The following is a 25,156-nucleotide window of genomic DNA, read 5'->3' as shown; positions in this document are numbered from 1 at the left end:
CCAATCAAGTATTAGGTATGCTGAATGCAGTTCTCTCTGCTGAGTAAAAATATGTATTTGGCGGAGGTTCTACCTGCTGGTGGTGTCAGAGGCAGTAAGTATTCCGTAAGGGTAATAGGACAATAAGGTCCTTCTGATACGGAGAATTTATCTGCGTGCTTTCATCAGCCTTTCACAGAAGTGAGGAACAAAGATGCGTTAGGGTATGGAAGGAACAAAGTAAAGAGACTGATAGCTGTCACTTGCTAATAACTTCCTAGTAGAGTGATTTAATCATCATCAGATGCTCTACAGTTTGTGACAGCAGAAGTCCACGCCTCTATCATTTTGACAAACCAAATTGAGCAACATGCAGTGGTAGGTATGCAGACTAGTAACAGACTCCAGTGGTAGAAGAATGTCTGCAAATTGGGCATGTGTAACTTTAATTGCAAAATACAGGAGGAAAACACACACACAAAAACCCCACAAATAAACAAAGCAACTAGCAATTCCCAAGGTATGTTTCACATTAAAGCTAGATTTGTAAAATCAGTCAGAAAAAATGTGATTTCTGTCTTACTGAGTATTCTGATGTTTAGTTTCATCCTAAACTATGGTGACATTTCTTTAAAATCATAAAATGAATATAAAATTTATATGATACAACATTTTTTCAGTTTGACAATGTCATGAAGTAGTATTGAACTGAGTATTTTACAATATTAAAATAATAGAACACAAAAAAACTAGATTGTAATATATGCTTTTTGTTTAATATTTGCTTTTTTTTCCCTCTAAGTTATGTTTTCAAGCATGTAAAAAAAGGGCTGTTCTCAAGTTTATTGTGGTTTGAATGGAGAAAATTCTCCTAGCAACATGGATGATGAGATTTATTAGTACTTCCATGCGAACATCACAACAAAGGGGTAGGCAGCAGAACAAAACTAATCCGATTATGTGACCAGTTACCAAAGGAGCAATCAAGGGCCTGACATTAATATATGTTGGACTTTGCTCAGAAGTGTTAGTGTTCGACAGTTATGTACTGTGTCATCGTTTGAATATTGTGTACTTTTTTTGGTATTGTAATTACATTGTTATGTTCAATATATAATTCTGGAGGCCTTGGCAGCAGATGGGAAGTAATGCGTCAATGAGATTTGAACCTTGGCTGAGGTAAAAACATGGCTGTTATGTACTGTGGCAGCTGTTTATGAGCCTCAGCTGTCAGTGAACAATTCATTGTGTGTTTCAAGAGTGAGGGAAAGGATGAGTGGGTATCTCTTTGTCTAAGCAAGGTGGCTTTACTTCTACAGTGAGAAGAATTTCATATGATATCTCACTGTGCACATGGTTGTTGATGCAGATGAGTAGGATGTTTCTTATCACCAGTTTAATCTGATCTGGTCTCATCACTGGGACTTTTTTTTTTTTTTTTTTTTGAGTCAGAGGCCATCTGCTTCCCTCTGAGACTAACAGCCTTTTTGGTGGCTATGATTTTAGAAAATTCAGCCTTTACGGTTGATCCTTTTCATGCATGGTACCCTGCCTTTCCAAAGTAAATGTTTCTCCCTGGGATACTGTTTTACTGCAACTGAAATCAGGAGATTTCTGCCTAATTCACACTGAGATATGTGTATCCGATATTGAGGCTTTCTGTCTTTGGGGTATAAGGCATGCTTTACCTTGGACAGGACTGTGTTGTGTTTGTGGCAAACTTTTGCCAGCAAGGAGGCAGCAGTGGTAGCCTCTGAGACCGGGGCTGCTCCATGCCAGATAATTGGTCCCAGCTGGCTCTGCAATGCACCCCCTGCTGGCCAAAGCTCAGCTTGGCAGCGAAGCTGGTGGTGCCTTTGTGAAAACACATTTAGGAAAGGGTAAAGAAATTCCACTGTGCAGCAGTGTCCGAAGGAGTCCGAATCTAGCCCATGACATCAGTGATCCCATCATAGCCAAATGCACTCCCCCAGCAGATTTGTCATTTCTAATTCTCCCTGTGGCATTAAATGCTGTTCTATTGTTGTTGTTGTTGTTTTCTACATAAGTGTGAGATTAACAATAGAAATCATGATTTTTTTTTCAAAGCACTTTGAAGCCAGTATTAAGAAGATCTGTAAAGTTGCTGTTTAAGTGGATGTTCTGACAAATTCATCCATATTGCAACTTAGGTGAAGGGAAAAAGAACTTTTCATTTATTGCTCCTTGCAGACCACATGGATGTAATCACATTAAAATGAAGGGAAATGCTAAAAGGTATGACATTTGTGTGAGTGCATGTTATGCTTAGTTTGATCAATATATCAAGCGTTTGTCAGTTTCTATTATTTCCTTGAATTTATGCAGGTGGTAATGTTTGAACAAAGATATGCTACAGCAAAGCACGTATTAGTAAATACAGAACAATAAATGTAAGACCAAAATAATCGTTCTCCAGCCGTATGGACAGAAATCTAAATAGAACTTGTTTACTTGGGAAAGAATGCCAGCAACTTGTTTATCTGACTTTGAAGTACTTGAGTGAAAAATGATGCCAGCTGGAGTTGTTATGTAAACAAAACTTTCAACAGATTTCTCAGTATTTTGGTCTCAGAAGAACAGGCTTTAGATCGTTAGCAGTGGGAATACTCATGCTGTACATTTTCTCGTTCTGGCATATGGTGATGCTATCAGTAAATTTACAGAAATTAGGTGTTCCTGGAGAAATGAGTAGAATCCATTGACTTCCATGCTGTTTTCAAAGCGTTCTAAACCAGGTCAGACCGGCTGCTGCTTTAAATGTGTCTCAGTTCTAGCACAAAGTAGTAGTTCTCTAAGTCTGAAATGAGCTCTTGTAGGTGATAATATGCAATTCATCCATCACTCTAGTTAGCTGCCAAGTAACAGTTCAGTAGCTTTCTTTATTCTTCTCTGCTTGATGACATGTCTCTAAATAAGAACCTGTTGTATATGGAAGTGTTTGTGAAAAGCAGAGGAGATTTGCAATGTTCAAGTAGATGTATTTAATACCCAAATTAGTAGCTGAAATTTCATTAACCACTTAAAGTTTTTAGTTGATTATATGTGGACTTGAATGAAAACTGTATTTCTCTGCAATAGAGCTCAATAGAGAAGTACTTAGCCTCTCTAGAAGTCTAGGAGAATACAAAAATGAGGAGCATTAGAAGATAATTTTAATTTAGCTGTTCCAACAGACAGCGCCACTTTGACTCAGCTGTTTTGCCAGGCAAACACCACTAGGCTCAGCTTTTGAAATATGCAGCCTGAAAAGATGTAAGGCTCGTGCTTTTTCAGTAGAGATGTTTCTGGAATGAAAAATACTGAAGTTCTCCTACATATAGTTGATGTGTATGAGTGTGGGTAGGTCTGCAATTGCCATCTCATCTGTAGTGCTTGGCTTGGAGCCTTCTGTAGCATGGATTATTCAACCGGCCACACAGTGCAACACGCTTGATTTTTTTTTCAAATATTGAGATCGGTAACTTTGCCAGACTGTTTAGTTCCACCCCACAGCCAAATGGTAGATAAATACCAACAAGCATCTGTAGATGGTTACTAAGGAAACATGCATATCAACATGCAAATATTAAAGATGCCTTTCATGAGCATAATCATTTGTTGGAATCACAGTTGCAAACACTGACAATTATTTTAGCATGTTTAAATCTCTGTATATTGATAAAGACTATATAATTTGAAGGAAACAAATGAGGTGGCTGAGAGCAAAGGTAATATAAGTGGTCTGCTAGCTGGAATACACAGTCAGTACCTCATGTCATTTATCACTGTTTCTGACTGAGGGCGAACTATTTAGTAGCACTGTAACATTCACTTGGTTGGGACTGACTCTCTCTGAAATTCTGATTATAGAAGCAACAGATGGAATTACCACATCTAGATCTTTTAGAAATGCTGAGGGATACAGTTCATATTCTGTTCCATTTAACGGGGTTAGTGAATGTTTACAATACTAATTATATATATATATATATATACATATTCAAACCTACAGTGTAATTGAAAATACAGGCTTGATTGTTGCTTTCAGTTTAAGCCAATGGAACTGTGGATGCTTATAAAGGAAATCTAGTCAAGTCAAATCTAGCCCATCATCAAGTGCTCTGTTGTGCTGCTGTTACCAGTCCAGGCTGGCCATTGCAGCAGCCTGATAACTTTATTTCCCTTTCCTTTTCTTCCTTAAAAAATATTTTAACCACTGAGATAACTGTAGTTAGTAACAAATCAAACAAACTGATAAATTTATATAGTGTAAATAAGTTTTTTTAAAAACAAGATTAAGTTATTGAGAACTTGGAACACAAAATTCTACCATATGTACTTGTATAAGAAGTACAACACACTACCAAGATATGTTGGTTGGCTGATAGCAACTCAAGTGTGCAAAGTTTGCACTGGACTAGTTAAAATTATCTATATAGAAATACATGAAAAAAAAAACTCCATTTCATTCTTTTATGGGCACGACCTTGAAAAGTAAAAGATCAGAGCTGAATTTATTCCACAGATTTCCCAGACAAGGAATTTGCTATCAAACATTAATTAATTCTGTTAACTTAAGAAATCAATTTCACATAAATAAGTTTCAGAACAAGGAATCAGTAAGGTGTAAAAGTGTGTGATTGCAATAATAACATGTTTGGGGTCATGAGTGACATACTCAAGGACTATTAAATGTTGGTCTGTGAACCCATAAACATTTCTGATTATGTTTATCTCAGAACAGGAGAGGCTTTTGGCAAAAATATTTTTGTGGACTAAGTCTTCCATAATGGTCTTAGCTTGGGAGTATTGTGCTTATGTAAGTATGCAGGTAATGTAAGATAATGCAAACCAAGAAGGAATCTAGTTAACTCTATGTGCTTTTTCAGTAAATTTCAAAGCACTGGGGAAGATGGAGGGAGGCATAACAAATTGCAGACAGCTTGTACAATCGTATTTTCACGCAATAAAGATCAAAAAGTAAGTACTGACAATGGTCTTGTTATTCAGAAATACGTGTGCCCATAACTGTTCGAGGCAATGGAACACACACATGTAATGTAAAAGTGTAACTTTTCAAGGAGAGTCTTCATACGCTTACAGTGAAGTACACATTCCTGTCCTTCAGAGGCTGTTATAACATTTTGTTCATCAACATGACAGATTCATTTTCAGGTGCATCTCCAAACTGTTATTCCTTTAAAGCAGATGTGGAGTGAAAGAAATCAATGGTAAATGGTCAGCTGGTGATTTACAGTCAAGGTACAGCTCCTGAGCAGCCACCTGCGGCTCCTGTGCTGGAACTGCCCTGAGGGACTGGCTGTGCTAATGGAAAGGCAGCTGTGGGAGAGCTTGAGCTCCAGTGGAAACAGGTCACTATGATACACAGCAACATACACATGCCAAATTAAGTAGTAGGAGTCCCCTGTCTATGACCTAGTCTCCAAACTATGCCATACACATCTTCTGGCTCTTGGCTGCAAACTGTTGCCTTGACCTGTGGAAAGTTGCTATGCTTCAGACTGTTTATACACTCATTCTTGACTGCACTTCATATTTTCAAGGTTTTTTTTTTTAAAAGCTGGATGAGAACAGTGTTTGTTCCTCAGCAAGGATTATTTCTGTGTCAGGTAAGTGAATTCAGTAAAGCTTGCCAGATTAGCTGAAATAAAGTTTCTTAAAAAGAGAAACAAGAACTCTGTAGTTGAAAAATTGGTAAATACAAGAAACCAAGAAGATGAGGAAGCTGCAATGTATGGGACTGATAGAGTGGGTATAATATCATATTAAGACAGGGAGCAGTGATGGAGTAGATATGCAAGATCCCTGCACACTGTCGTCTACCTAAGTATTAAATCTACTTCACTGGCCTTGGCTGGTGGTGCAATCAGTTCTTCTTGTGTGTGGTAGGACGGTTGGGTAGGCAAGGGTGATTTCCAGAATGTTTAATTCCTCCTACCGCTTCACCTGCATTTTAAGATGTTTGCCTGGACTGTTACTCAAGAGTGGTGGTAAAAGGCCAGTTTCAAACAGGGTACCTTATAATGAGTTTAGTATTGCAACCATTTACTGTTACATACTAATTTGCACTTGAGAACATCAAGGTACTTAGCGGTCATTAAATCTTTACTATCCACTAAGCATAACAGCATTCTGCCTGTTTGTGCCAGGCAGAAGAGCTACGCTGATGTGAGGGCTCCAGATGGGCTTGGGATGCACCTCACTCGCTGAGGCCATCATGCCGGCACAAGTGCGTTGTGTAGGGATGGCAGGGCCCAGTGGGTCCCTGAGCCAGGGAGACCCCAGGGGAGGCAGAGCCCCACTGGGAGCTGGCAGCACTCCAGGATGTGAACAGGACCATTGTCCACATGGACAGAGGCAGCCCGGGGAGTGCTGGGCCAGAGTGGCTAGTCAGGGCATGGGTGTGAGGACACCACTGAGAGAGGCTGGTGCTGATCTCTGGTAACAGAGACAGGACTTGAGGCAATGGCACGGAGCTGTGTCAGGGGAGAGGCAGGTGGGAGTTAGGGAAAGGTTCTGCACCAGAGGGTGGTGGGGATGGAACAGGCTGCCCAGGGCAGTGGGCACGGCCCCAAGCTGCTGGAGTTCAAGGGGCTTTTGGACAACGCTCTCAGACATAGGGTTTGATTTTGGCTGGTGCTGTGTGGAGTCAAGGAGTCAGACTCTATTCTTGTGGGTCCCTTCAAACTCAGGACAATCTACGGTTCTGCGATTCTGTGATTCCCTGGTGCAGAAGTTCCACAAGAAATACATAAGGCTGGCCTAGAGCGTCCCTCCAAGAGCTACGTGAGTCACTTTGCTTGAAGCAGGAACTGAGCTGTGTCTGGGTTTATCCGCAACATTTGTTGATATCTGGGCATTGGTGAAACTGATACAGCATACTGAAAGGGCCCTCTGGTGAAATATACTGGGACTTTCTAGAGCTCCTCAAACATTTCAGGCTGGGGAGGATGCAAAGATGACTTGTTGGTTTTAGTGGATTTTGAAAAACAAACCCACTAGAGCAGTTATTCCTGTATGTATTACTGTATTGTTACTGCATATTTATGCTGCTCAGTTACTGTTAAAAATAAGAAATTATTATTTTTTTTAAGTTAAGGGAATATGCTACACAAAACTGCAAAAATGATAAAAATCTCCTGCAGTGTCCCATCTGTCATTTCAATATTATTTTCCAACACAATTCCTAAAATGGTTAGTCACGTTGCAACTTCCTAGCTCAGTCTGCATAAAAGGCTGCTATTAGTACTAGGCAGCTAAACCAGTAAATGGAGTTATCACTCCTATGAAGCAGCAGCTAAAATGAAAAAGTTGGAATAGCAGTGTTTATCTGCTAATAGGATCTTAAAGTATTCAAAACTCTTTCGGTCTTCAGATTTTACCACATAATATACATGGATTTCTTTTTACAGTGTGCTGCCTTTTCTATAATTAGGGTAAACATTTAGAAATCGCAGTAACTCTTTCTCAATATCTTTACAAGAAAGAAAATGACCAAAAAAGGGAGTAAAGTCTAGTCTAGGAAGGAGCACAGCTAATCCAAACATCAGCCAAAACGTGCAATTGGGGAAAAAAGAAAAACACATCTAAATGTCATCCCTTCTCCAACCAGATCCTTTCGATATCTGTGTTTTGGTTTTGTTTTTCAAGCTCTGCCTTCGCTACAGATTTCCCTACTTGGAAATATTATTGTTTGAGATCACTGTTCAGCAACAGCAGATAAAGCTGTGCCAAGCAGCAAACAGGCACACGGTGTAAAAGTTTACAATCACTAAGGAACATGCATGCTACAGACAGAGGCTGCCTTACCACGGAAGTATTAAGTTCATCTGCCAATTCAGTAGTGTCTATTGCTGTGTTCTATTTCTATATTTAGCAGACACTTTTCAAATAAGAAAACTGTGGTGAAGAAAATATTCAACTTAGAAGGCTGAATTGTGGACTGCCAAACTTCTTGGTTAGTGTCTTTATCATAATTTCAGCCAGCAGTTCTTTCTCTGTAAGTAAGGAACTAACTTTCCAAGTTTTGTGAATGTAACAAAAGTTTCAAAGCTAAGTTAATGAAAGTATGGGGAAAAATTAATGTCAGGAAGAGACAGTATAAGAAACCATAGGGATTTCTGTAGCATAAGGAAAACACAAACATCACTGCATTGCCATTTATTGTTAGATTTGAGGAAGGCCTAGGCACACACTCATAGATGCTGCAGCTCTGAGTATGATGCTACAGCCTACAGAGCTGTCAAGGACACAAAGGCGTAGTATCTATTACCAGAATCAGACGGGCCACAGTGCTCAGCTGGTAGTTTGTTCCCACGTGAATGAAAGCTTAACAATGGCTTCTGGACAACTAAAAGCAATTTGATTACTAGGGTTTTGGCATCTTTATGCCAAAGCTTTTTGATGGGACCTGTAAGGAATGCCAAGTTGGAACAGAGACTTAACGTAGCAAAACCAGGAAATGGTCCTGTTTACATTTGTGGCTGCTGAAGACGACTGGCTTACAGGAAAGACATTCAGGTTTGAGAATAGGGTTGAGGTCTGCAGGGAAAGAGTGCTGGTCATGAGGTATGAGGATAAGGCATTATGGCAAGGAAACTGGCTTATCATTAATTCCCTAGGAGGCTTAGGGTCATGCTTAAAACCAAATTTAGGCTGACAGCAATGGCCCAAAAGTGAAAGTACTTCTTCAATTCCTGCAATATCCAACTATAATAGCACATGTAAGCTCTCTATTGCCTCTTCAGCCTTTGACTCTTTGATAAAACACCAGTTTAGTGATGAGAAATCCATAGACCATGCAAATCCGGTAGTGAACCATTTACTGCTGAGCTTGAAGCCAAACCTTATGGTACTTACAGCTCACCAGTCTTAGATCTAATGATGACCCATATCATACTGTCTACAAACCTCACCCTGTCTACACCTCACAGTTTGGTAGTATTCATCAATAAAAACTGTATTTTCTATCTCTGCTGTCCCTAGCCCATAGAACTCCAGAGTCCCAGCCAATCTTCACTTCTAGCTCTTATCTGAGTCTTGCAAGAACCAGAAATACATCATTTTTCAGCCTTTCTTATCTCTCAGTGTTAGCACTATATATTATAGTATTATAATCACAGTCAGAAAACCTATAGCCACCTGAGAAACAATCCAGTTCATTGAAAATCCAAGACCTTCAGTCTTCACTTACTACTTTGCCAAAACTGCCCATCATTTTTTAGGTACAGTCTGGAGACCCGCAACTAATAAAAAGTTATCTACCTCCCCCAGCCCCAATGCTTATCTTAATTGAGTGGGTTTTTGACAAAAGTGCAGGAACTCAAGCATGTCTCTCCCTGACACCTTTAACCTTAATCCAGCACCCAATGTTGGTGAGCACAAAATGGTTTACGGTAGAATCTGGAGAGGAAATGGACTGAATTATTTTTACAGCTAGTATTTTGCACAAGGCTAAAAAAAATGTTTTTTATTGCTTCACCTGCAGGTCTAAGATGAGGGTTTGGTACATAAAGGCACAAAGAAGTTAAGCTTTTTTAAATGTACATACATGTTGCTTGTCTTTTTACATTAAGGTTTAGACAACAGCCAGGAATTAAATTATCAGAGGCATTGCTGAATCCTGCAGCTTCTTAGCTTGAATGGTGCCTGGAATGAATGGCCACATATCACAGAATTATTACGGTTGGAAAAGACCTGTAAATCATTCAGTCCAAACATCAACCCACTACCACCATACCACTAACCCATGTCCTTCACTGACACATCCACCCTTTTCTTAAACACCTCCAGGGATTTTGACTCCACCACCTCTTTGGGGTTTTATGTAGATGCAAGATGCTTTTGGGGCTACTGTCACACTTGATCTTTGGGGTAGAAAATCTAAGCTTATCACTGTGCTCTGTATTGACCATAATACTAAAATGAAGGTGTATGTTACAAGGGTAGATATTTGAAAGACAATTATGAGATAGGTTATGGGTAACTTGACTGCAAGGGTGAGCAAAAGCAAGGATTAAAAACTGTGGCTTTGTTCCACAAAAGCAACAGGCATAGGGAGAGGGCTGGTGCTAACAGAAATGCATGGAGGGCTGCCAGAATCCCCTTCACTTTGGTTATGTCTGGAACAGTGGTGGCATATCACTTACAAAAGTTGAATCAGGATCAGTGAAAATGAGCTCAAGCATTCTTAAAAATAAATTTGGCAGTACATACTCTTCAGCGTGTCATCACCACTGAACACAGGAAACAAGCAGCCACCTTTTGAGGCAGGATTTCTTTTGACTCACTGAAAGGCCTTCATCCTGTTCCCAGAACTTGACCTAAATAAAGTTACTACTTCTCTGTTTCTGTCTTTAAACGCTTCTGAAATGGGTGTATTCAGACAAGGACTGTGCTATAAATGGTTGGATTGCATCCTTTTCCTCAGTCTTTACAAGCCCTGAATACTGCTAGATGTGGGAGTTGCCAAATTACAGCCAGAAGGGCAAGCCAGAATGCAGGCAATTGGGAGCTGCAGAATTTTCAAAGAGCTGTCGACCACCTGCTGCCCCTGCCAGTCCCTCGCACTTCTGGTCTCACCATGGCTGGTGGCTGCCTGCCTGCCAAGAAGGTATAACTAACTATCCCGAGCACTTGGCATGTTATTTGGGACCAAACCTTGAGAATGATTGTAATGCTGCAGGTATAGCAGTGATTTAATGAGGTGTTTGCTGCACTGAATTAAGTCTCTCCGGAGTAATTGCAGCAGCTTCATTTAACAAAGCAGTAATACTTACTAAAGTCAATATACACGACGTGCAACCTTTTGCAACCTCAGATCATTATTTATCTGCTAATAGTCATAGATCCACTGAATATCCCGAGTTGGAAGGGACCCACACAGATCACCAAGTCCAGCCCCTGGTTCCAAACAGCACCACTCAAAATCAAACCCTAAGAGAGCATTGTCCAAATGCTGCTTGAACTCCGGCACTTTGGGCCGTGCTCACTGCCCTGAGTAGCCTGTTCCATGCCCACCGCCCTCTGGTGCAGAACCTTACCCTAACCCCCAACCTCAGGCTCCCCGACACAGCTCCATGCCACTCCCTCGGGGAGATGTGATCGGATGGGGTAGGGTAGGGCAGAGCAGCTCAGCTGGAAGGGACTTTCTGCCTGACCACTTCAGGACTTACCAAAAGTTAAAGCCGACTAATGAGGTAATCATCCTACCGTCTCTCGAACACTGACCAACCACCTCGCTAGGACCCTGTTCGAGTGCTTGGCCACGTTACACCCGAGCGCGGTAAGGCAGACAAGCCCTTAACGCGCGGGCAGCACGCACACCACCCCGCCAAGGCCCAGCCGGCGCGCCCCGCCCGCCACGGTCACCCCCGCCGGAAGTGAGGGTGCGGGGCGGCCCCTGGCGGCGGCACGGCCTCGGTCCCCCCACGGTCCGCTATGCTGTTCCGCTTCGGCGTGGTGCTGCCGGCCCGCATGGCGGAGGGCGGCGGCGCGCTGCTGGTGGCCGGCTCGCGGCCGGAGCTGGGCGAGTGGGACCCGCAGCGCGCCGTGCCCATGCAACCGGCCCGGCCGGCCGCGGCCCTAGCAGCCCAGGAGCCGGTGCTGTGGCTGGGGGAGGTGCTGCTGCCGGACGAGGACACCGCCAGCCCCTTCTGGTTCAAGTTCCTGCGACGGGAGGGCGGCCACCTGCTCTGGGAAGGTAAGGGCGGGGCCGCCGCTCCGTCCCGCCCCGCCGAGCAGGCAGCGCGGGGTGGGGGTGGCAGCTGCTGCAGCGGACCGGGCCGGGCAGTGGGAGCTCTTGGCCTTGCGGGCTCGGCCCTGCCCGCTGGCGGCTGCTTGACTCGGGGCGCTGCCCGGAGCGCCGTGCTGCCCTCGCATAGTGGGCTGGGCTGTGCTTGCAGGTGGAGCTTGGCGGGCTGTGGTGACACCGGGACGGAACGGGACGTGAACACTCGTTGCTCTGATATTGTGTTTTCTTTCCTTACCCAGAAGTAAGGAACTTAAAGTTTCCTACTTAAGCATGCAGGTGTTATTTTTTTAAAAAAACTTTACTCCATCTGACAGCCTTTTCAAAATGATCAGTTTTACCATCGGAATTGTTCAAAAACTAGAGAAAAGCTCCGTCAGCTTTTCCAATTGTTTTGCTGTTACACTTCTCCTGTTCTCAAATGTTTAGTAACTTCAGTCGGTTTCCGTGAGCTGTTCTTGTAGACAGAAGTTCATGAAGCTCTAAATTTAAAGCTCTTGTCACTAAGGAGAGGATCAGGCTTGGTGAACAGAGGATGGATGATTAAAGAATTCACTACATTTTTAACGTATAAACAGTTTTTTAATCCATGTAGAGAATAGCACGTTATAGAGCAGTTACTCCTCATCCTTCTCAGGGGTCCATATCACCCTTTTAAGCAGCCATTTTCAGGTTGCCCAGAGAGATGTTGGAAGCCCCGTCCTTGGAAACACTCAAGGTCAGGCTGGATGGGGCTCTAAGCAATCTGATCAAGCTGTAGGTGTCCCTGTTTATTGCAGGGCAGTTGGACCAGATGGCCTTTAAGGGTCTCTTCCCGCTCAAATGATTCTATGATTCTGTCAGAGGCTAAAACCTGGATATCATCATAACTATTGAGTTTGTTCTGGGTACATAAAATTTACATCTTCAAGCACTATTTATGTCATCTACTAGTAATAGTTTTATTTACTAGTTACAATAAACAGTATATTGTGCCTTAAAAAGCATTTTAATCATGTTTTTCTTTTGCAGACATGCAGGGAAAGTGAATATAAGAAATAAAAATCTTTACATCTGTCCTAGGAAGCAGAATTGGGTTTATTTTTATTTTTTTGGAAGGTGCCAAGTTCTACGTAACGTGCCAATGATATTGGTATATAAGGAGGTCTTCACCACACAGAATATAGAAATGATATATATTTTTAAAAAGTATTCCGGATTGTAGAGAACCTGTAATTGTAAGGTGGTGGCTACTGTCTAGTTCAGAACTGTTGTTACCTCAAGGTGGTTGTCCACATCTAGCAGTGCATTTAGCAAGTGCAGTAGATTCTGTTTGCAGTGGTGCTGTTAACACAGTCTTTGAATTAAACTGTGTGGAATTTTGTTCTCGTCATTGTAAATGCTCAGCTGTTTGAGTTCTCTGCTTAGCTAGAACGTTAGAAAATAAACTGGAATATCATCCAAATCCAGAGAGTTTTCTTTTTTTAATTTCTCATTCATATCAACCACTTTTCCAAAGTTGTTATTTACAAAAAAAACCCTGTTTGCTTATATCCTGAAATTTATTGTTCTTCATATATCGCGTGAAGGGAGCTTAACGTTTTTCTATCTGATTAAAATAAAGAGATAGATAACGCTCATGCCATGTGTTTTAATGGTCTTATTGAGCTGTAGCTGGAAAAACAGGTTTGGATCTTGCCTGGTTTTTGTTGTAAAAATCACAGTTTGAAAAGATTATAATTTTTTTTTTAAATAGAACATCTGCATTTTTGAAGACGTGATTGTGAGGTATGTTGGGGCTTTCATATGTAACCAGAGAAACTCCTGTCCAGCTATGGATGTGGAATAAGGCAAGTCATGAAAAAGTGCTGTACTTAAGAAAATTGTGTTCTTCTTGTAAAAGAAATTAATATAATTATGAGAATCCCACTACATATTAAGTATGCCTTTTTTTTTTAAATAATATTATAGCATCATATGTTTTGAGTATAAATTTGGTTCATCCTCACAGCATTCAGTGTAATGGGAAAACTGAAAAGACAAATGAGGATATTTGTGGACTAGAAGAGTCAAAGCTGTGGGCCGGTGTTCTGTGGCTTTTGGGTTTTGTCAGATGGCCTGATTGGAAGCTGCCTGCTCAGGCTTGGCCAGTGGGAGGGTTGCTGTCTTGTCTCCTGCATCTTGAGGGAACTGATTCCCCTCTGTGGGAGGATGAGGTGGGAGAGGAAGCTGTCCCAGGGTGATGACAGCTGACACTGGTCTGTACCTGGGGCCTGTGCCATAAAGCCATTGGCTCAAATAGTGATTCCCGGGTGTGCTGTGGTCCAAATAATGTTTCTTTGGGAATGATACTTTGCTTACCTGCAGTGAGTTCAGCTGAAGGGCCTGAAATTCAGGAAGATTAAGTGTGCTGCTGTATTTGTAGAAAACCAAGTGATGATGTTGAGCGTCAGAATCTGGAAGAGTTTTACCCATTAGAAAAGTAAAGGAATGCCCATACTCTCTTCTTTTCAGCTACAGCCTTTCTGTCTTTCTGTACTCTGTTTTTGATGTAGATTTTTTCAGAACTGGATTTATACACCTCTTTCAATTTGGAAAGTACAAGTATATTGTGCCTAATATCAAAACCAAATAAATACAAGATGGAGCTTATTCTTGTGACTTAATGCTTGAACGCTAATTTATTCATTTATTTTTATGAGTTAATGCTTGAACACTAACAGTGTTTGTTGTTTTTTTTTCCTACTCCCCTCCTTTTTCTGTGGTCCAAATTAACTGTAGGTACTGTGCAAGATAAATGTTCCGTAAAACAACACAGGAGATACTAAGGGTATGCCCCAAACTGTTTTGAGATGATGCAATGTGGTCTCTTGGCACCTTAGCTTTTGAGAAGAGCAAAATACACATAGAAATACAAGCTGATATTTTAAGATTCTGATCCATGTTCATGTAACTGTTAGTTTGATGTAGTGAGTACTTGCTTGAATCTTGACAGATGATACAGTAGTACTGGTTAAGGCTTAGGAGCACAATAAACCTGGATTCTAGGAATTTGTGTACCTGAACAGGGCACTTCCTTACAAAAAAAAAAAAATAATCACTAATTTTGGGGAGAGAGGAGAAAAGAAAACATCTTGTTTGCATTCACCTGTCATTGTTGTTCTCTGTGATTTCTTGGATACCCAAAACATGGTTCAATTTAGGAGCGACCTGTGACTCATTATGTTGACCTTGGTATGATCCCCTCCAGGGGATTGTGGCTCAGTGGCTTTGTAGCCTCTCTTTATTTTGACTTTGGCTACTCATTTTCCAGATAAAGTGGAAAAAACCAATTTGTTGGGTAAGCTATTTTATTCTACTATTTTATTCTAAGAATTAAGCAACTAAGGAGTAGGCTATAAGGAAATGCACTTTGATACATGTTTCCATTAGAGACTATCTTGTTATAAACTTTTCTCTCTTTGGACACATTGTACCTCACTTCTATTTATTTATTTATTTATTTATTTTTAACACTGTGCTCTTCTTTCTGCAAGTAATTTCTTAGATGCCTTCTTAGATGGCTGGATCTGCCTGCTCAGCTTGGTGCTGCAGGAGCTATGTTAACTGTCCTGGGGCAAGACCCGCAGTGCTGCCCCTGAGCAGCGCAGAGCAGAAGTTAGGGTCCGCTGGGACTTTCCTGGAAATGGCAGAACTCTTCACAGCAGCTGTTCTTACAGCTTAGTCCAGCAGCTTATAAAAATAGGCAAGTTATTTTTAAGTAAGTACTAATTCATTTTTTAGAGTGACAACCTGAACCTGTCTTACTTCTCGGTTAACGCTGTTTCAGTCCTTTTAGTGGAGCTGTTTTATGCAGTATTGCTCCCACTGGGTGTCGCCGTTTTACCTGTGTTTAGCCAGTGACTGCTTCTCGCAACTGCTCACAAATCTCATCAGTATTTAGTTTAGCATCATCTGTTCCACTTTTGAAAATAATGTAGGGTTTTATTTCCTTCCTCCACTCTAGTCTTGTTCTTAAGAAGATAATGTCTAGGAAGGAACAAAGAGTGCAGTAGGATGTTGATAGCTGAATAATTGTGTAGAGTGTGCATTTTGTTCATGTGGGTCTGTTGCTTCCTGCACTATGCTAGATGCTCTAGCACCTTTCGGATGTGAGGAAACTTTGTTATGAGTAAAACCGAACAATTTTGAAATCTACTTCTGAATACACCATTGTGAATGAAGAGAAACTTTTGCATACAAAGTACAATAGCTCCTGGTGTTTTGTTCTCCAGCTCTCTCAACGCATATAATGACATGATTAGTAACAAGATTTTTCTTCCTTTCTGTCTGTGTGTCAGCATTAAGCAACTTAAGCTGAGCACAGAGATGTATAAGGCAATGGAGAGTTGCTCAAGAAACTGCAAAATTAGAAGAGTGAAAATAAGAATGTGCAGTGGTATTTGCCAAATCTGTGCACATGAATTGGATGGATATGTGTCATTTCCTACCTACAGTGATAATTGCAGGACAGCTCTGACTGCTGTGAAAGGCTATTAGACATTTGTGATTATAATGGTAAAATTAAAATAAATGTATTGTTTATGCAAATACCTCACTTACCATTATTGTTGTCCCTCACTTCACTCCTTGCCCTCACCTGTAAGAGACAGCAGCATTCAGTATGGGTCAAGAATTTATTTCACAGAATCATAGAATAGCCTGGGTTGAAAAGGACCTCAAAGATCATCGAGTTTCAACCCCCCTGCTGAGTGCAGGGTCGCCAACCACTAGACCAGGCTGCCCAGAGCCACGTCCAGTCTGGCCTTGAATGCCTCCAGGGATGGGGCATCCACAACCTCCCTGGGCAACCTGTTCCAGTGCGTCACCACCCTCTGTGTGAAAAACTTCCTCCTAATATCCAACCTAAATCTCCCCTGTCTGAGTTCAAAACCATTCCCCCTTGTCCTATTGCTATCCACCCTCATGAACAATCATTCCCCCTTCTGTTTATTTTCAATGGTGAGAAGCACTGAGCAGTAGAAAGAAAGGTAACTGGGATAATCTTTTGCTTAAGATTTTGCCATGGTTACAGTTTCAAAGTAGCTTGTTTCCTGCCTATAGTTTAGTGATCTTTTCTGGTTTGGTATAAGGTAGCAAACAATAATACAATACCATATAGAGTTTCAAAGCAGTTTGTAACACTTCTGCATAATGTATTTTGTTATTATCGTCCATTATTCTATCATTGCATTTATTTAATTCTTATTTCCACCATCTGAGAAGAACATTTGTTTCATGATCAGAATTCCCTTTGAGTTGCTTTTCTGTGGCTTATCTATATCATCAGACTGGACATTTGGCTAAACGTCCTTAGTATAGCAGCAGCTCCCACTGTGAAACACCTGTGCTTGAGCAGACTTAGAGAAATAAAACAGATGTTTTTGAAAGTTGCCTTAGAAAGTTTTTATTTTCTCATCTCTGCTTAAAAAAAAATAATTACTATTGATAAACAGCTTTAAGTGCTGAAGAGGGCTTTCTTGTAGACCATTTATTTATAATTTTGGCATAATTAAAATCTATAAAAAGAATGCTTTTAGGAGTAGGCTAATAGACTAAAAAAATCTGGAGTTAAATCTGGGTTTTAATAAGATTTAAAACTTATTTTGTAGGTTATGTATATCAGTCCTGTGAAATGAGAGACTGATTCAGCATGCTTTTAGTCTCACAGAAAATAAACTTGCCATGAAATGGTCTTCTGCTTTTTGGATACTTTTAGGGGGTTAGCACATGCAAAGAAACATTTCTGAAAAGCAAACCAGGCATGAACAGGGAGTTAGTGAGCTAGTGTGGCAAATTAACAATTTTCTCTTGAGCACTATTACGTATTTAAGCAATACAAGAAATATACGTACTGTTTTCTGCAACTAAAGGAAAGATAGATTAGTGACAACAGACAAGGCATTAAAAAGCAGAGTTGCTATACTTGTATTAAGCATGCAAGTAAAGATTAGTATGTGACATACAGAATTCAAATGTGTTATTTGGCAGTATTTGTCTGAGATGTAAAAATAAAGGCCAGCCATGAAGGGGCTTTGCTTAGATTCTGGAAAGGTGGGACTTCTGTCTAAGGGTCTCTGACAGACTCAGGCTGCTGAAATATCTGACCTAGATAAATTCCAATGAGGGAAATTCAGCTTCCCATATATATGGTTTTTAGCAGTTAATAGCAATTCAGACTTGGTGGGATTGAGACAGATCGTATTTCCAGACATGAAAGGTTGAATATCATTCCAGCGGGCAGTGGAGGGACTTTCATGGCAGAATCTGCTGTAAAGGATAAGTAAATTTGAATATTGCAAGTGTAGTGCTGGAAGTCCAGTTGCAATAATGTCTGATAATGACATTGCACAGCTGCTCATTCAAATAATTGTAAGAATCAATCCAAAATAGAACTTGAGGATTTTTTCCACTGTCATGTAGATATGAAAAGTAAAGAAGGTAGCAAATACTTAGGCTATTAAATTCTTCATTTCAGAAGTTTTTCAGTGTTTCCTTTAGTTCTCATTGCTTTATTGTAAGAAAAAAAAAAACAACTTCATTTCCTTAATTTCTCTCCATTTCCCCACTCTGAGAATGTTTATAGTGCTTATGATGTTATTAGACTCTTCCAGGAGAATTTCTAAGCATGAACTCAGGGTATTCATTTACCTTGTTAAAGGAGTTAGTTTAATATTTCAAATGTAATTATTTGTAGTATTTAAGCATACTTAAAAATTTGATTCAGTGTGTGTAAGCCTCCTAGTTCATGCAAAATTTATGATGAAGATTAAAAGAGTACGTTTTTGCTCTTACTGACTTGAAAGTTATCTTAAAATTGGCCTGACTGCTTTCTTTTTGGATTTGTTCGTTGCCATTGAAGCTAATGTGTGTATCCAAAGTCATCTAAGTAGCTGTGGTTTTTCAAAGCTAGCGCTGAACTGAGAAGTATGCTGACCTTTTTGGGCTCTGGAAGTTTGGAAAAAGAAGTCATGTGGTTTAGGATCTGTCTAAGACAAGAATAAGATACACAGTACTTCTACAGCCAGTCAGTGCCCTGTAGTTTCTTCATACCCACTTCCTTCACATCATAAAAAATAAAAATTAAAACTTTTACCGAGTAGCAACACAACAAGCTGGTAGCTAGCAGAACTGTGGCTAGACAATATTTGAAATGGCTTTGCTGTAAAGAGCTCTGCAGTGACAGTGGAAGAGTTAATCATATGTTTTCTTCATTCATTCATGTGTTTTTCTTCAGGACACTTAATGGTGTTGAGAAATTTTGTTGTCTTAGATTTTGTTTGTTATCTTTTAAAATCAAGCTGGTAATTTTACCAGTGTGACTCTTCCAAATCATGATACAGTCTGTGTGCAGTTTTATGAAGATGAATATACTGTTGGCAGTGTGTTGCATTATACTTTTTTCATATCTGCAGCATAGCTGTAATAAGATAGAATCTGGAAACTTTTCTTTGTATTCTGTTACTGTATGTCGTTGGTTCAAATCTCAGACAATCCTCTTCTGGTTCCTGCTGATCTTTTTCTAGTCCTTGATCTTTGGACATCTTTTTCTTATATGTTCTTTTGTTTTTCCTTGGTTTTATTCGTGCTTTGGTCTTTTGCCAGTGCTGTTTTTCAGCTACGTGGGAGACTTTTTTAAAATTAAAATGATAATAATAAAATTTAGTTTGTTTGTACAGCCTGCTTCCTTTGTATAGCACTTTTATCATCCTTCACATGCATTAAACCAGAAGCCATATGTGCAGTTGTGCAGATTTCAAAAGAGCACTCTGTGAAGCTTGACCTGTAAGCATGGCTGCTGATTACTTTGTTCTTGAGTAATCCCCTAGGTTAGCGGATTCCACTGAGCACCTATCAGCAGCAGAAAGAGCAACAAGAAGGTTACAAAACCAATAGGACTTAATAATTTAACCCCTAGAAACTTGTTTTTCCTTTCTCTTTCTTCACTTTTTCTGTGAAGAGTCACAAAATTGGAATTCAAACAAAATCATTCTGGACCTTACTGAAAGAAAAAGAGTGCTACCCTATCATTTAAACTAGGTCCTATATTTTCTGAGTTGCACTTGTCCTTTAATTAGGAATGCCCATGTGACTGAATAACAAGAGGTTCTGTAGTGCTCGGCCTGAGCAGGGCGTTTAAGTGAGAGCTGTGATGATTTTTCACTCTTGGAGGCTGCTGGAGTCATAGGGAGTTTTTGCCTCGTATCCCACCTGAGGATTTTGCATTATGCAGTTATGCTCAGCACCAGTATGCTTCAAAGTGTTAACCGCCTAACAGAGTGAAGTCTAGAGTACCCAGTTTGTAATTGGTATGCATAGTCCCCTATATGATCAGTCTCTACACGGGACTGGCCAGTGGTGCCCAATTTATTGCTTGTAAAGATGTGATAAGCACTTGCAGACCTGGAATTATATTGGATTGCAGCGAGTTAAACCCAGGGCCTCCTTTCTTTGTGCTAGGCCACAGAAAGAAAGAAGGCCCAGACATACTCTGACAGGTGAGGTTGCCCAGAGTGATCAGGATAGCTTTCCCAGCTTGTATTGCATTGTATATTTGAGCTTCAGATACAGAGACTAAATTTCAGCAGTAGGCCTTCTGTGTAGATTACTGACTTTATGAAATGCTTTGAGAAGTGAGTAAATAATACTTTGTGCTGCACGTACCATTTCTGTGTGGAATGCTGCTGACTGACTTAGTGAAGTCACTTAGAAGATCTAATGTGAGCTGGGACTTCAGATAATTGGGACGTGTGGGGTAGGACAAATGGAGGGGTTAAGCAGAATAGGAAGTTGATGTGGATATGAGCAGCTTCAGTCATGAGCTCATGTCTAGACTCTGCGTGTGAGTAGTCTCATGGCACTTCTTTCTGCCCTGGCCACTTTTCTCTTTGCTGCTTAAGCAGAAGGTAAGAAGTTAAAAAGCGCAGCAGCGCATTCTCAGTGCACTAAGAAGATTCAAATTCTGCTAAGCTTGGTACCATCGCCCTCGTCATGATTTGTTTCCTCCCAAACCAGAAAGCTCCTAACCAACCATACTGTTAAGACAAACAACTCTGGGCAAGAGCAAGGAAGTGATGGTCTTTTGGTTCTGTTACTTGTGGCCTGGGAAAGTAACGTGCTGCAACTAATCAAATCCAGAAAATAATTTGTTTGGCCTGTAACGGCAGGAGAGGGGAGAGTAAGTATTTCACACGCAGTACCAAAGTTTTATCCTGCCTCTGGCAGCTATTTTATTCTTTGCACAAACTCTTCCTGTGGTTCTGAGTGGTCTTTGGAGTCTGGAAGTGACAGAGTTGAGTAATTTTCTCACAAATGAGGTGCAAGGAGCTTGCTCTGTCAGGGGATAAGCTGAGACTAAGGCATGTTTTGCCTGAGTGTACCATGAGGTTGAGGCACCTTGCTTCAGACCAAGCAGACTCATGAGGAACAGTTTATAAAAACAGGGCTGGAGAAGGAAGAACTGAAGGTTGCGTAGTTAATGTTTTCTACTCATTTCCCAGGCTGTGCCTATTTTCATACTTGTATGTGTTCTGCAGATATATAATAGAATGTGTAACAAAAAATGTAAGTGGTCCTAATTGTTTTCTATTTAAGGAACTGTTTATGATCAGATAATTTGAATAAAAGCTGTTTTAATTGGATGGCTTTTATTTTTGTATTAAATGACTTTATGAGATAAAAGTTAAGAGAATTCAATCTTTGTCCCTTTTATAGCAACCCTAAATTACCATTTTACATTTCTCCTCCAAATCTGTAGTGTGGCTGTACATAAAAAAACCTGTTCCTTGCATTGTTGTTTCACAGTACAATTAGTACTGTGAACAATTAGTTTTCCTATGGCAAACTCTGCTAGGAGGTGCATAATGTAAACTGATAAAACATTGTTCACTTTTTAAAAAACTTGTTGCTTGACTGCATGTTGTGGAGCAAGTGGTGGCAGAAAACACGTGTGTGGGAAGTAGGTTCTTTAGGATATTAACTGGGTACTGAAATCTTGTCACTTGTGCTGAGAATTGCATCTGATGACTCTTGGAAGAGGAGTTTAGCATTTAGTGTTATAAACAATTCCCTATGGTCCTTTTTTTTTCCTTCCCAATAGTAATATTCTTTTAAATGTTATTGTCCTCTTCTCTTCCTGTCTGAAATCATCTTGCTGTATTTGTTTTTGTATTCATACATATTGTTTCACAGCCATCATATTTCAGTAAGAGAGGTGTTAATTTGTAGATCACTATGTAACATTAAGAGAAGTAAGAGCTATGTAATTCTCACGAAAAGTGCTATGAATACAAGTTGTTATTGCTCACTCAAGTGTTAAAATGAAAACGGAAACACAGAGATTCTTGTTTGACTGTAGGCCACAGCGGGAAAGAGAGGTTGAGTGGTGCAGAAGAATCAACAGTGATAAATAAGCGTTAGAGGGGGGAGCTTTTAAGAACGAGAACGACAAAATCTGTTTAGGGAACAAATGAGGCAAATGTCTATTGTGGCAATTTACTCCTGGCTTTGCTGTGTGCATAGCTGTAGGCTAGATAAGGAGATGAATGATGGTGAAGGTGAAAAGATTACAAGGCATGGAGGCTACTGCCATTTCAGAGAGCAGATGGTAGAGAAGAAAGGAGGAGGAAAAGAGCCAGGAATTGAAGCTGAAGGAGGAGGAGGATGGACTGTAGAACTGGCAAATAGTAGTACTTGAACCTGAGGAAAAGCAACTGGAAATGGGCAGCTGTAAGGTATGTAGTGATGCAGTTGTGATCGCAAATCTAAAGAGTGAGAAGACTTAATTGTCTTCTGGGGCCTACTAGCATACTGGGGAAAGGAGAAATTAAGAGGGAAAGAATGTGGTTTGATTGCAAAAATTCATGCAAAACCCTGATGGGAAAGGAGAAACAAGTGTGAGCAGTGAAGGGGGATATCTGTGGGGCCGGCAGCCTGTGCCCATCCCACCACCCCAGCAGGAGCAGGGCACTGGGTTAGCCCTGGCACTAGGCACCTCCCTGGGGACAAACCAAGGCCGAGCCAGGACATGTGGCTGCAGGCTGGTAGCAACCAGGATCAGGCACAGCCTTGTGCTGCCTGGGCCGGGCCATGATGATGTGCATTGCTACAGGCGGCTGTCAGAGTATAAAACAGGGAAGGCAAGATGTTCTGTTTGCAGCTGTAAAGATTTTACTGAATGGATGAAGTCAGTTAAGTACTAGAAACATCCATAGGTTTTGTTGTGCTGTTGTATTTGTTGATGTATACCGCTGTCTTAAAACATTGTTTAAATGTAGTATATGTACACCATTATAAATATAAGATAAAAATAAAATGATGCGACTCATAGTTTCAGGAGCTATATACTGATCCTTGTCACCTTAATTATCAAGAGCTTTGCCATACCTTTGCATATGGGTTCAACAGTATAGAAAGGGAAAATGGTCTTCTGCCTAGTATTATCTTTTTCTTAGTTGGTAAATAATAGTATTTCACAATATGATAAAGCATGCGGTATTGCATCTGGAAATAAGCAGTTTGTTTCAGCTTCATTATTAAATGTTTGTCTTATTCTCTAATCGTTGCATTAATACATCTCCTAAAATGCTCTTAAGGAAATTTCTTATGAATGATGCTTGGAAGCGTTTACATGATATTGAAGGCATTCCTGCAGGCATCATTTTACTCCAAAATGTTCTAACGTTATTAATAATGTATGAGTGGAGAGGGTTTACATTAAAAGCAAGCCTTAGACTAGGTCACTTTTAATCGGCACGATAATTCCTTCATGGTAATGAGCATTACAATAAGTCTGTAAAAATAGAGGAGGAAGAGTATATATGTGCTGGATTTTTGGAGGCTAGATAACCTTTTCATTACTGGCATGAACCTATTAATTTTAGTTTGCTTACTGTGGCATGGTATTAAAAATTGGTTGCCTGTAATAAAGCTCAGGCTTGATGTAAGATAAGTCAGAGGGGTAATGGATAGTAGATAGTGGATAACTGTAATAAAAATGTCTTACTTTACACAAGATCATTTAAGGTAATAGTGCTCACTTGTTGAAACAGGTGTAACAGTCTCTCTCTGGATCACCTTGGGGAACTTTTCCTGTATACAGTGAGACTCCAAAGAGTACAAAGCAATTGTTTATTGGTTAGCAAACGTAAAAGACGAGTAGGATGTAACGGGCTTCTAGGGTAGGCATTAGTACGCTTGTGATCCCCAAGAGGATAGTTGCAGAGTCTTTGCTGGCCGGGCAGAGCCTGGAGGAAAGTGCTTCAGTGCTTCTAAGTTCCTGTCTTCCACCTGCTTACTTTCTTCCTGTGAGATTTTATACCATTCGATGTAGATGTTCTTCCTCTTGAATTCTTGTATGGTAACTGTTCCAGTGTTGACAGCCCTACCTTCTTTTGCACTTGTACCTTTCTTATCTTGCATGGCTGTGCTGTGTATTTTCTCCAAGGTCTGTCTCATAGCTTAGCAATTTCCTTAGAAGTCTGAGGCGGGGTTATGAAGCTGCTCTGCATCAGAGCTAGACCCTGAATCACAGAAAGCTGAATCCTGGAGAGAGAGAGGTCACACAGCAGAAATGTTAAATGCTGAGGTCAAATATTATCAAACATCAGATAAGGAACGTAAATGAAATTAATTATTCTTGAAATTCTAAGTGCCACAGTTCACTCTTTGGGAACCTGATGAGCTCTAATGTTATCTTTAATTCATTCACAACAATTGATTGTAATGTTGAACATTTGTTTTGAGGCCATACTTGTGTTCCAGTTATTTCTGATGTTAATCATGTGTTCTAGAAATGCAGTCTAAACAGGCAGCAAACACCACTTCTTGCCTTAAATACTCAGTTTTACATCTTTCAGAAAATTTTCTGGATACACAGCCTACACTGTCCTTTCTTCTGTTCTAGGTAATGGGCCCCATCATGATCGAAGTTGTGTTTACAACCAGAACAACATAGTCGATGGAGTTTACTGCCTCCCGATAGCACACTGGATTGAAGTCTCTGGACACACTGATGAGATGAAACATACAACTGACTTCTATTTTAATATTGCAGGACATCAAGCTATCCATTACTCAAGGTAAAAGACAGGTCTGAGACTTATCTAGTGTCAAGTAGTGAAACAGGGAATCAACGTGACATCAGAAAACTTTGAATTAGAAGTGATGAATGGAAATAAGTATGCAGGAGTTCCTTAGAAAATCTGAACAAAGATTAAACACCTTTTTGCAATTAGATACCATGTTTTCGCAACAAAAAGGTGAGATTCTGTGCTCAGGGACACCTGTAGCTAACCTGTAGAGGAACTGTTAGTTGCATCACGTAAGAAAATGTTTATCAGTAATTTATGGATAAATCTATGAGGAACTCTCGTTTTCAGTTGTTTGTAA

General features: G+C 40.4%; 1 protein-coding gene across 2 annotated transcripts in view; it reads left to right on the top strand.

Annotated features, from left to right (window-relative positions):
- EPM2A (EPM2A, laforin glucan phosphatase) overlaps nt 2,036-25,156 on the top strand; it is a 53,484-nt gene continuing 30,363 nt past the window's right edge. Inside the window, exons 1-3 of one of the 2 annotated variants that reach the window (XM_021390270.1) lie at nt 2,036-5,609; nt 6,693-11,701; nt 24,672-24,846. In XM_021390270.1, the coding sequence (XP_021245945.1) occupies nt 11,440-11,701; nt 24,672-24,846 (437 nt within the window). In that variant the 5' untranslated portion in view covers nt 2,036-5,609; nt 6,693-11,439. Of the gene's footprint in view, nt 11,702-24,671; nt 24,847-25,156 lie in introns of both variants that reach the window. The other variant, XM_021390269.1, reaches the window with a different exon arrangement.

This window comes from Numida meleagris, chromosome 3, assembly GCF_002078875.1.
Source record: "Numida meleagris isolate 19003 breed g44 Domestic line chromosome 3, NumMel1.0, whole genome shotgun sequence".
NCBI classification, from domain to species: Eukaryota; Metazoa; Chordata; class Aves; order Galliformes; family Numididae; genus Numida; species Numida meleagris.
This window is presented reverse-complemented; position numbering and strand designations above follow the sequence as displayed.